Source organism: Anolis sagrei, chromosome Y (assembly GCF_037176765.1).
Source record: "Anolis sagrei isolate rAnoSag1 chromosome Y, rAnoSag1.mat, whole genome shotgun sequence".
NCBI classification, from domain to species: Eukaryota; Metazoa; Chordata; class Lepidosauria; order Squamata; family Dactyloidae; genus Anolis; species Anolis sagrei.
Genome location: NC_090035.1, coordinates 21,909,720 through 21,922,411, shown reverse-complemented (window position 1 = coordinate 21,922,411; position 12,692 = coordinate 21,909,720). Strand labels below are relative to the sequence as shown.

General features: G+C 51.1%; 1 protein-coding gene across 1 annotated transcript; it reads left to right on the top strand.

The window, feature by feature from the left end:
* The first annotated feature begins 582 nt into the window (after positions 1-582).
* Positions 583-11,750, top strand: LOC137095374 (3-phosphoinositide-dependent protein kinase 1-like). Its single transcript, XM_067461977.1, has 14 exons — positions 583-719; positions 5,195-5,431; positions 5,683-5,725; positions 5,908-6,045; positions 6,455-6,599; positions 6,911-7,008; positions 7,157-7,232; positions 7,569-7,637; positions 8,322-8,418; positions 8,799-8,972; positions 9,200-9,420; positions 9,753-9,810; positions 10,017-10,169; positions 10,476-11,750. The coding sequence occupies exons 1-14, from the start codon at positions 696-698 to the stop codon at positions 10,581-10,583; spliced, it is 1,641 nt and encodes a 546-aa protein (XP_067318078.1). The 5' UTR covers positions 583-695; the 3' UTR covers positions 10,584-11,750.
* Positions 11,751-12,692: the final 942 nt, after the last annotated feature.

The window sequence follows — 12,692 nt, the reverse complement described above, 5'->3', positions numbered from 1 at the left end:
AAGGGATAGATTTCTGGTCTGTTCTTCATGTACTCCACTATGAGCTCCTGGGTTTCATCGGGTTTTTACGGTTCCCTATCGGCTGTTAGGAATTGTGGGAGTTGAAGTCCAAAACACCTGGAGGGCTTCCTGCAAAGTCCTGTCCCTTGCCACTCTTCCTCAACACGTAGTTTTGGGGGCGATCCATGGCTCCCATGCTCCTTCCAGGAGGCAATCAGGCCTGGTGGACAACGGTCTGGGACCATTCCAGCGCCATTCTTTCTCTCCAGAGGCCTATTTTTTTGGGGGGGGGGATGTGTCCGGAACCCTATGATCGGGTTGTGGGTGGCGCCGGACCACGGTACTCCGCACTTCCTCCGGGGACATTGAGGGAAGGGAGTGAGTGAAAGAGAATGGGTGGGGGAGGCCCGGTGCCTTCTGGGTAGGGAGGGAGGGAGCGCGAGGGGCGTCTCCGCTGCTGCTGCTGCGTCACTTGCTTCCTCGCCGGCCGGCCCCTCCTTTTTCTGTCTCGCGAGAGCCACCAAGCGAGAGCCGACGAGATGTTGAGCGGCACCTTGGGCAGGGCAATGGCAGAGCGCACCGGCGGGAAGTCCCGCCCTCAACCGCGCGGAAGTGGGCATTGTTGTCGCTGACGTCAGTGGCGGAGGACTCGGGCGTCCCATTGGGTCGCAGTGGCGGGTCGGGAGGCCGGGCCCATGGCCAGCACCGGCAGCCCCCTGGTAGGAGGAGGGGGAGGAGGAGGAGTGCGAAGGGAAGGGAAGGGCGGGAGGAGGAGGAGGCAGGCGGGCAGGCCTAGGCCGCGCCCCTCAGGCCCGGCGCCCCGGCTAGGCCCCTGCCAAGGCGCCCCGCTGCCTCAGAGGTCGGAGGGAGGGAGCTTAGAAGTCGGCCTTTTCCCGGGCCTGAGGCGCTTTCTCCCTCTGCTCCCCAATTCGCGCCTCTCTCCCTGACCCTCCTTCCCGGCAAGAGGGCTTCCAGCGCCCCGGGCGAGGCCTGCCTTTCCGTGAAGCCGGAGGGAGGAGTAGAGGCCAAGCGCGGCCCGGGCTGGAGGCCTGTCCAGCACAGAATAGCAGTATATGGACAGCGAGACAGCCAGAGGCCTCGGACTGCTTCTGCTCCAGCCACCGCCCCATTCAGTCTCCAGCCAGGTGGCATTTACCAAGAGAATGCTAGAGCAATGGCAGCTTCTCTGGCTAATTCCATTCAGTCTCCAGCATCTCCCAAACACTCCATCCGGCAGAGGATAGAAGGGCCCACCACCTGCCTGCCTTCCAAACTACCACTGATGCCACAGAGCCCCGACAAGGCGCAGTCCTCACTGAAGCGCTCTGCAAGTGCCTCCCTCAAATATATTCCAGGCTCTTCCAGATATGCCGGAGGCCCTCCTTTGAAGTCAAGAGGATGCTCTCAGCTAGTTTCTCAGGCACTCATTTGACACCCCCCCCCCCCACATTGTTGACCCTGAAGAGACCTTTCTAGACCCCTTGGCTTCGTGGATACTGAGAAGGAGAATGAGCAACATGGCAAGGCCAGGGAAAGCATGGCCCCCATCCCACACAAGTGGGCAATTGACATTTACCAAGAGAAGGGTATAGCGATGGCAGCTTCCCTGGCTGATTCCTTCCTGGAACTCCCTTTGCGGCTTCTGCCGACCCACAAATTGGGCCCCAAGAGTCTCCTGTTGCAGCAGAGGGTGTGGATTCCAGCTACTTCTATGTTGCTTGGGGGGTCCTGTTTGGAGGAAGGGAGTCCTCCTGTGTTTATGAAGGGTGCTTAAGAATGGCATATGGTTTTGCCACCGCTCTGTGGTGTCTTCTTGTGGAGGGACAGTAATATGTGGATTGGCATTTGCAAGGCACAGAGTAGATAACGTGTATTTCTGTAGTCTACTTTTGCTACCATCTTCTAGAAAAACACCACTAATGAGGCAAGCATTCTAACATTTCAATATCTTCCATGGCCTTGCAATATTTCTCACGGTCAGGCCTGGCGCTTCTGCCCCTTCCTTGTTGGAGCCCAAAGTGGGGGCTGCCCACCTCACCCTGTGCAGAGGTGCCTTGCTGAGGGGCTCTGCCCCTGCTCATGTTGCTGACAGTGCCCCCGCTCCCCCTATCCCTGGGCTTCTCCGCTGCAGCCCTTGGTGTGCCAAGAAACTCCTGCCCCATTCCGAGGACCCACACAGCCATATAACCAAGAATATAAAGGCAGATAAATAATCCACAATATCTGCTTTGAACTGGGGGCCCTTCCAGACAGTCCCTATATCCCAGGATTTGATCCCAGGTATTCTGCTTTAAACTGGATTAATGAGTCCCTGCTGCCAGATAATCTAAGGACCCTTTCATGCAGCTGAATAAAACCCCACATTTTCTGCTTTGAACTGGAATATATGGCAGTGTGGACTCAGTTAACCCATTTCAAAGCAGATATTGTAGGAATTTCTGCCTTGATTATCTGGGTTATTTGCCTGTGTGTAAGAGCCCTGAATCCACACTGCGATATAACCCAGTTCAAAGCAGAAAATGGGGGATTTTATACAGCTGTGTGGAAGAGGCCATTGATGTCTCAGGAAACTCCTGTCCTATTCATAGGTCCCTTCCACACAGCTGTATAACCCAGAATATCAAGGCAGATAATCCACAATATCTGCTTTGAACTGGATTATCTGAGTCCACACTGCCATATAATCCAGTTCAATACAAATTTTATATAGCCTGTGGAAGGGCCTGGAATCCCTTTCTGGTGCCAGTCAGCTGGCTCTGCCTTTGCAACTCTCTTGTTGTCTTTCACCCCTTTGGCTTCAAAGGTCTGGCTTTGGCAGCTTCTATCCTCTGCTCTGTTTGCCTGGAGCTTGAGCCGGTGCATTGCTTTCACGTTTATTTATTATTTATTTATTTATTTGCTGCATTTATTAACCGCCGCTCTCAGCCCTGGGGCGACTCGCGGCGGTGTACAACATACAAAAGACAATTTACAATGAGCCAACATGACAGAAAAACAACATATCACTACTACACAAACATCTAATTACACTAAAATATTCCGCTTCGTCTTATAGTAGAATCATAATCGGTCTCGTAGTCATATTCCGTTCCAGTTGTCATTTCCAGTTACTGTAGCACTTAATTGAATGCCTTCTCGAATAGCCATGTCTTCAGGCTCTTACGGAAGGACATAAGGGAGGGCGCCTGTCTGATGTCAACGTTTCTGAATAGAAACCCTGGGCCAAGAAAAATGCAGAGAACAAAATCAACCTCTGTACATGGCATTCATTGACCTCGCAAAGGCATTCGACACAGTGAATCGCAGCGCTCTCTGGACCATCCTCCAAAAAATCGGGTGCCCAAACAAATTTGTGAACATCCTGCAGCTCCTCCATGATGACATGATGGCAGCAGTCTTGGACAGCAATGGCTCTCAAAGTGACCCATTTAAGGTGGAATCGGGTGTCAAACAGGGATGTGTTATTGCCCCAACTCTATTCTCCATCTTCATTGCTATGATACTTCACCTTGTTGACGGGAAACTTCCCACCGGAGTAGAAGTCATCTATCAGACAGAAGGCAAGCTGTTTAACCTCAGCAGACTGAAAGCCAAAACCAAGGTTACAACAACATCTGTTATACAACTCCAGTATGCTGATGACAATGTCGTCTGTGCGCATTCAGAAGAAGATCTACAGGCCACTCTAAACACCTTTGCAGAAGCATACACGAAGCTTGGCCTGTCACTAAACATCGAGAAAACCAAAGTGCTGTTCCAGCAGTCACCAGCCATCCCCTTCCCAATGCCAGTGATACAGCTTAATGGTGTAACATTAGAAAATGTTGACCATTTCCGCTACCTTGGCAGCCACCTCTCCACCACAGTCAACATCGACACCTAAATACAACACCGCCTGAGCTCTGCGAGTGCAGCATTTTCCCGAATGAAGTAGAGAGTGTTTGAGGACCGGGACATCCGTAGGGATACCAAGGTGCTTGTCTATAAAGCTATTTTCCTCCCAACCCTGCTATATGCCTGCGAAACGTGGACTGTTTACAGACGTCACATGCAACTCCTGGAACGATTCCATCAGCGCTCCGGAAAATCCTGCAAATCTCTTGGGAAGACAAGCAGACAAACGTCAGCGTGCTGGAAGAAGCAAAGACCACCAGCATTGAAGCGATGGTCCTCCGCCATCAACTCCGCTGGGCCGGCCACGTTGTCCGGATGCCTGACCACCATCTCCCAAAGCAGTTGCTCTACTCTGAACTTAAGAATGGAAAATGGAATGTTGGTGGACAGGAAAAGAGATTTAAAGATGGGCTCAAAGCCAACCTTAAAATCTCTGGCATAGACACTGAGAACTGGGAAGCCCTGGCCCTTGAGAGCTCCAGCTGGAGATCAGCTGTGACCGGCAGTGCTGCAGAATTTAAGGAGGCACAAGTGGAAGGTGAAAGAGAGAAACGTGCCAGGAGGAAGGCGCGTCAAGCCAACCCCGACCGGGACCGCCTTCCACCTGGAAACCAATGCCCTCACTATGGGAGAAGATGCGTGTCAAGAATCGGGCTCCACATCCACCTACGAACCCACAAAGAAACGCATAATGGAAGACCATCTTACTCATCCAACGAGGGATCGCCTAAGTAAGTAAGTATCTGTTTATAACTGCTATTGTGGTCGGCAGATGCCACAAAAGGAAAACCAGTCAGGAATCAGTCAGAGAAGCTGCCATTGCTATAGCCTTCTCTTGGTAAATGTCAACTGCCCACCCGCGTGGGATGGGGCCATGCTCTCCTTGGCTTTGCATGTTGCTCAGCCTACTTCTCAGAGTCCACAAAGCCAAGGGGCCTAGAAAGGTCTCTTCTGGGTCAACAAAGTTGGGAGTCAAATAGGTACCTGAGAAATCAGCCAAGAGTAGCCTCTTACTGCAAAGGAGGGCCTCTGGCTTTTCATTAGGAGAGGCACTTGCAGAGCACCCTAGTGAGGACTGAGCCTTATTGGCGGGTTGGCAAAACATTGGTTGTCTTTGGTTTGGAAGACAGGCAGGTGATGGGCCCTTCTATCGTCTGCCAGATGGAGTGTTTGGGAGATGCTGGAGAGTGAATGGGGCCGTGGCTAGAGCAGCAGCAGCCAGAGGCCTCTGGCTGTATTGCTGTCCTTATACTGTCATCCTGGGGAGAGCCATTGGGTGACCCTGTTTTTTCCTCCGCAGTATGATGCTGTTCCCATACAGTCCAGCGTGGTGTTATGTTCCTGCCCGTCTCCATCCATGGTGAGGAGCCAAGCCGAGCCCAGCCTCCCACCCATCACTGCCTCTGCTTGTGGTGGCCGGCTAGAGCTGAGCATGGAGAACGCCTTGCCACAGGCCCCTGCCCCTCAGCCACAGCGGAAGAAGCGCCCTGAGGACTTCAAATTTGGGAAGATCCTGGGCGAAGGCTCCTTCTCAACTGTGAGTGTCTTTGCTGGGAAGAGGGGAGAGGCATACCTTGATGCAGCACAGAGTGCTCCCTGACCCACACATTCCCATGCGCTTGCCATGCTTGGGCCAGGTGGGCTCTAGGCACTTCAGCTCACCAGAGGTAGTCTGGGCCAAGAGGGCAGCTGGGCTCATAAAAGGTTCACTGGCAGCCTGATGGGGGCTTCCTGCAGGGCTGCCTCCTCCTAGGGATTGTAATGGCATCCCTCTTTCCCTTGAAACAGGTGGTCTTGGCCAGAGACTTGGCTTCCTACAGAGAATATGCCAGTGAGTAATGCTTTTAGGGTGGGGTTGGGTTCAGGCTGGTGGCTCCAAAGGCAGCAGTGAGGCAGTGCTCTTGCAAGGGCTCATGTCTGCCTGGCCTCCAGGCCCCTTCCTATCCACCTGCATGGTTTCTGAGTTTTCCATGGAGGCTACAAAAGGTTGAAACTCCTTTGTACTTTGAACAGTCAAAATTCTGGAAAAACGTCACATTATCAAAGAGAACAAAGTTCCCTATGTGACCCGGGAGAGAGACATCATGTCCCGTCTGGACCACCCTTTCTTTGTCAAACTTTACTTCACATTTCAGGACGATGAAAAGCTCTGTATCCTTTGGGTTGAAAATGTTGTCAAGGCAATAATAATAATAATAATAATAATAATAATAATAATGCACTTTATAACTCGCCACCATCTCCCCAAAGGGGACTCGGAGCGGCTAACATGAGGCCAATAAGCCCTAGACCAAGAAAGGCGGACAGAGCAGTGTTTCCGTGAAGTCTTAATCATGAGACATTTCTGTATTTCTTATTAAAGCTGCCAGAGAATGTTAGATCTGGGCAAAAGTGGGTGCTGCAGGGCCTGCAAAGGGCAGTTGCCATGATTGATGCTGCTCTCTGATGACCCCCACTTCCAGGGCCAGTAGCCATCTCTTTAGAACAACATCCAGTGTCTCTGTTTATGCTACAGGGTCTCTAGCCTTCTGAAAGAAATAATTCTTAATGAAACATCCAGATTTTGGTCTCAGTTATGCCAAAAATGGGGAGCTTCTCAAATACATCCGCAAGATTGGCTCGTTTGATGAGATGTGTACAAGGTTTTACGCTGCCGAAATTGTGGCTGCTCTGGAGTACCTTCATGGAAAGGGAATTATTCACAGGTAAGAGGAGGAAGTGAATGTGTTCCTGCCGCCTCACATTTATCTCCCCCCCCCCCCCCCCCAACCGCTGCCTTTGCTGGATTTCTCTGCTTAGCCCAGGATTCCCACAGGAGGGAACAAGATCCCCATGAGCCTCTTGTATGGGACCCACTCAGGAAGCTCCGAGCTCTCTGGTTCTTTCTGCATGTGTGGTGTTGGGGGGCAACATGGAATTATGTAGCATGGAGATGTTTCCACTTCGGGTGGAAGGAAAAGGGAGATGTTTCCAGCATGATGGGTTGGGGATCTTCCCTGAACTGTGCTTTTTGCAGGGATCTAAAGCCGGAGAACATTCTTTTGAATGGAGAAATGCACATTCAGATCACAGACTTTGGGACAGCAAAAGTATTATCTGCAGACAGTAGACAAGGTACATGCAATTTTATCTCACTTCTTGGGAATGGTTAAAGCAACCTTTCTCAGGTTATCAAAAGCTGTGTTTCCTAATTAGTGACAGGAATAGCCTGCTGGGCCATAGGCTCATTTATCCTCTGGTGGCTGTTACTTCTCCCTTTCAGCCCGGGCGAACTCCTTTGTTGGGACGGCGCAGTATGTCTCACCGGAACTCCTCACAGAGAAGTCAGCTTGCAAAAGGTGAGTGCTCTGACTCTCTGTAGGCATGCTTTTGGGAGATTTCTGTGTGTATGAATGTAATGGGAAAAAAGGAAGAGAGATATTTCAGTCCCTTCTCCCCAGTCACCTTTGTAGCCAAAGAAAAGAAACTAATGATTTACTAAGATTGAAGAACATGTAAACAACTGGCCAGAGAGGCCATAGTGAGCGATTTGGCCTGCTCCTCCTCAGGGATAACTCAGCACCCAACTTAGCATAATGCCCAGGGCAGCACCCCTGGATCTGCAGGGCCTGGAATGGCCTGGCACTGACCTCTGTGCTTTGTCTCCCCCTTCTCTTTCTCTGTTATGGATGAAGCTCCGACCTGTGGGCACTTGGCTGTATCGTCTATCAGCTTGTGGCAGGACTGCCACCCTTCAGAGCTGGGTAAGACCTTGTGGGAATTGGGGCCTGCTTCTGGATGAAAGAGGCCCAGGGCATCGTCTTGTAGTATTCAGCTAATAGGTTGCAGTGGTGGGGGTGGGGGGCTTCTGGGTTGAGCTGGCATGCTCCTCTCTGCTTCTGGTTTCTCTGCTGCCTGACGTAAAGGAGTGGGGAGGTCTGGTTTTTGATTTAGGGCCACCAATATAATAATAAGGAGCTACTGGAAGGGAAAGAGATGTCTGATTTGAGCCTGTTCAAATCCAGTAAGCATGGCCCCTCCTGCTACCCATAAAAAGGACATATCTTACCTGGCCCACCATGTGTGATTGGATCATAGCAACTGTGTTGCTTTCAGTGTTAGGGTAGTCTTGGAAATTAGGGTAGTCTTGTTCTTCTGCTACTATCTGTGTGTGTCTCTCTCTGTGTGTATGTGAACATTGGTGCCAGCCATTTTTAATGTAACCATTTTAAATTACTTTTAAGGTATTTGTTGTAATGTTTGCTTATGTTTTGGTTAACTATGTCTTATTGGATTGTTTTGTTTTATTTTTCATCACAGTGCTTAATTATTTGTCGTAAGCTGTTATTACTGTCGCTTTATTGTGTATTATTTCAATATGTTTGTACTCACATGAGGCATTAAAGGTATTATTATTATTATTATTTATTTGTGTGTTTACCTTGCAGAAATGAATATCTCATATTTCAAAAGATAATCAAGTTGGAATATGACTTCCCAGAGAAGTTCTTTCCTAAAGCAAAAGACCTCGTAGAAAAGCTTTTGGTGAGTGAATTTAATCTACGAAAGGGATTGACAGAGTCCTGGAGGTGGGAGAAGAAATGAAATGCACCCCCCCCCCCCCCAACAGTCTTTGACTTATGGCTCTGAGGCCTCTCCCCTCAAACACATCCTCTGGGTTGTTGGGCTGCAAAGCCATATCTCCCTCCTGGGCCCACAAACCCCCTTGCTTAGGCCCCACAGTCTCCATCCCTCTCCCTTTCCTCCTCACCTGCTTCTGGTTCCCTTTTTTGCCTTTGACTGCTTGATGGGTGCTTGGGCTGCTCAGCTCCCCCCCCCCCCCCCCCCCGATTTGGGTGTTACTTTACAATCGATCCCTGTTGTTGTCATGGAAGAGATGTCTCTGAAGTGTTTACTTTGATCAGGTCCTAGATCCTACCAAGCGATTAGGCTGTGAGGAAATGCAGGGCTACGGACCCCTCAAGGGCCATCCTTTCTTTGACTCCGTGATTTGGGAGGATCTTCATCACCAGACACCACCCAAACTGACTGCCTACTTGCCTGCCATGTCAGAAGACGATGAGGATTGCTATGGCAACGTGAGTTCTCATGTGACCAAACCCCCTCCCCTTCAGAGGGGATGGAGACCAACAGCCCTGACCTTGTCTTGCCTTAGCCGCCTCCGTTATTTTTTTGAGAGGGAGCCACATAAACAGATAGCGCTGCACCTGAGAAGCCCCTCCTTCGGCTTTTTGAGAAGGAGCCAGGGAGAAGAGGCTGGGTGTCCTAGGTGCAAGTGGATCAGCGTGCTTCCTTCTCTGGGCAGTACGACAACCTGCTGAGTCAGTTTGGCTGCATGCAAGTCTCCCGCTCAGCCTCATCCCAGTCGCTGTCTTCCCCGGAGACGTCCCTGCCCCCACAGACCTTGGGCAACAACATCGAGCACTACATCCATGACCTTGATAGCAACTCCTTTGAGCTGGACCTCCAGTTCTCTGACGAGGAGAAGAGGTTGCTGCTGGCAAAGCAGGCAGGTGGAAATCCCTGGTAAGCAGTTCGCCCATCAATCATCTTCTAGAGTTTCCCCATAGAAACTCCTTTTTCTCATTTGGGGGAGGAGGCTACTTGGGGGGCGGGTGGAAGCAAGGTAGCCCCCAAAGGACTTCTGGTCTGTTCCTGTTGCGAGTGCCTCGTGCTATCATTGCCTTGGGAGAAAGGAAGGAGCATGCTCCACTGCCAAGCCCTTTACCCCAGGCCCTCAGTAACTGGCTCCAGGTGGGACCTCAAGGGCTGCAGTTGCTGCTTCCCCACTTTAAAATCTACCTGAGTCCTGTTTTGGGCTGATGAAAATAACACAGTGATGGTTCTCTCCTCCTCAGGCACCAGTTCGTAGAAAACAACCTAATACTGAAGATGGGTCCAGTAGACAAGAGGAAGGTAAGTACCTTTGGTTTCCTAGCTGCTTTTCTTTCTCTCTTCATTCTGGAGCAGAGTGCAACTCTCCACTCTCCCCTGTGACAATGGTGAGGGTCCTCCAAAGCCTCTCCCTTCTCTCCTCCTCATTTGGCCTCAGTGGGAAATGCAGGAGCTGCTCAGGAGGGTCTCGTGGCCCTCAGCCAAGTGCTCTTGCCCTTTCCCTGCAGGGCCTCTTTGCTCGTCGGCGCCAGCTGCTGCTCACCGAAGGGCCCCATTTGTACTACGTGGACCCTGTCAACAAGGTCCTCAAAGGGGAGATCCCCTGGTCCCTGGAGCTCCGGCCGGAAGCCAAGAACTTCAAGACCTTTTTTGTCCACACAGTAAGTGGCCCATTTCAGCAAGGCCTCTCTTTCTTGACTGCCGTTTCAGTGCTGAGGGGCTTTTCATGGGAGGGATTGTGTTCCAGCTGCTGGTGGCCCCTGAGAAGAGTGGGAGAACCTTCTGGGCCCCTAGGGGAAATTCCGGCAGCTGGGGGCCTTGGTCACCTTCCTTTCAGCTAGAGAGGAAGGCAAGGCAGCCAAAGGGTTGGGGCCAAGAGGTCAGTCCTCAGCTCAACCAACTGGCTGGTATCTAGCCATTGCTAGGGCTGGTCTTGGGGTGAGCACTGAACTTGTGTTTGCTTCCAGCCGAACCGGACGTACTACCTGATGGATCCCAGCGGGAATGCTCACAAATGGTGCAAAAAGATACAGGAGGTTTGGCGACACAGATACCACCCGAACACTGAGAAGTGAGGCAGCGGCGGCTGCCCCTCTTCCTCCTCCTCCTCTTCCTCCCTTGCGCCCCATCTCCTTCCGTGCTGCTAGAGAGCCACCAGAGGACTCTTCCCAGCCCAGTCAACAACATCCGTTTCCAGGGCCAAACTTTTTCCTTTCTGGAGGAAACCAATGGAATTCAGGGCCGCTTTGCTTGCTTTCGTGCTTCTGCTGAGGCTTCCACACACAGGCCCCTTCCTCTCTGTCTTCCCTGTTCCACAGAGGAGCGGACCCCCTCCCCCCATATTGCTGGCATTGCAGCCTGGATCGTGTGCGGCTCAACTGTGACTTCCTGATGGATCAGTCATGCCCTTTGGTGGGGTCTGGCCTGAGCAAATGAGGCTTCCTAGTAACTGCCTCCGGCCTCTCTTCCTCCCTCCTCCCTTCGGAGCCGATTGGTGGGCTCCATTTGCACCCCTCACAATGAGGAACACAGTGGGGAGGTTCCCCCCATAGAGCACTCTGGGATCCTCCCTCCCCTGATGGTACTTTCTTTATTCTCATGTCTTGCAGACACTCCTTTGCAATGGGGAAGGGAAGGAATGTAGAGTGTGGAGGAGCCCTAGCCCCTGGTTTCATAGCATTTTAAACATGAGGTTTTAATTTGGTGCATTTACATATTTAAGGAGCACTGAGGTTACCAGCATGCTTTTAACTCATACTAACGGAGGGGTGAAGTAGTTGGTCTGGAGGCTGCCTTGGTGCAACGTAGGGGTCCTTTGCCTTCCTGGAAGAGCAGAGCCAACGAGTGAGTGGCTTCCTCCCGGAGCAGTGAGCGAAGGGGCTGAGCGCCACAAGGGGGTCCCTGCTTTTGGGGGGCGATTTTGGGGCAGAGAAGAGGGAGGCCCCCACCCCAAGAGACATGCCGTTTGTACAACTGATGACTTGATTCGTGGTCTCTTTGTATAATGAGGTGTACAAATATTCCTGTATTGTTCATTGGCAAAAAGCGTTGTACCTTTTAGCAACTTTGGAAATATTTTACATGATTTAAATATATTTAAGCCCCTCCACTAATCAGACTAATTGTGTTTATGTACAAATGTTGATACGACGGAGGGGGGAAGACATGTATGGTACTTGAGTAATATCTATCAAAATGTCTCTCTTTATTATTTTTTTCCCAATTAAACTGTCATGGTCAAACGCTTGTGGCGACACGGCGAAAGGCCTTGCTTTCTCAGCGCCAGCAACCCATCAGGGCCTAGGGTTGGACCAAACTGTGGGGGTGGGGCTCTAAACGCCATTCCCTCCAGACCCCAAATACTAGGGCGGTTCTCATAAGCAGCCTTCCCTTTTGTGCCCTGAGAGGGAACATGGACGGGTGGCTGGCCCTAAAGGATCCCCAGTAGATCAGCAGCTGCAGGGCCTTCGCTTTCCCTTTTGGGCCGACTGGAGGCAGAAAGGGCTGAGAGAGCAGCTCCTGCTGATCAAGGAGCTCATCTTCTTTGACCAGAGCTGACAGGTCCTTTCTGTGGGTTTCTTCTGGAGGAGAGGGCCTCAGCCACAAGGAAGACTTTGGGATGGGAAAGGCCTAAGTAATTACTAAAGATGTTGAATAGGACCGGGCCCAGGACAGAACCCTGCGGCACTCCACTCGTTACTTCTTTACAGGATGAAGAGGAAGCATTAGTGAGCATCCTCTGGGTTCGTTTGCTTAATCAATTACAGATCCACCTAACTAGTTTTGTTTTGCTCACATTTGACTAGTTTGTTTGCCAGAAGGTCATGGGGGACTTGTTGAAGACCTTACTGAAATCCGGATACGCTACATCCACGGCATTCCCCGCATCTACCCAGCTTGTAACTATAAAAAAAAAGTCAATCAGTAGGGGTATTTGCATAGAGGTAGCTTAGAGGTTGCAATGCTCACATTTGCTTCAAAGAGTCAAAGAGTTCTTTCCCCCGCCCTGGACATTATTCCACAAGTATATATACACCCCACTTGCCTCACTAGCAACAGAACCTCCGAGATGCCATTAGATGCAAGAGAAACATCAGGAGAGAATGCAGCTGGAACATAATCATACAGCCTGAAAAACTCAGCAGCCCAGTGATTCTGGGCATGAAAGCCTTCCATCATCATCA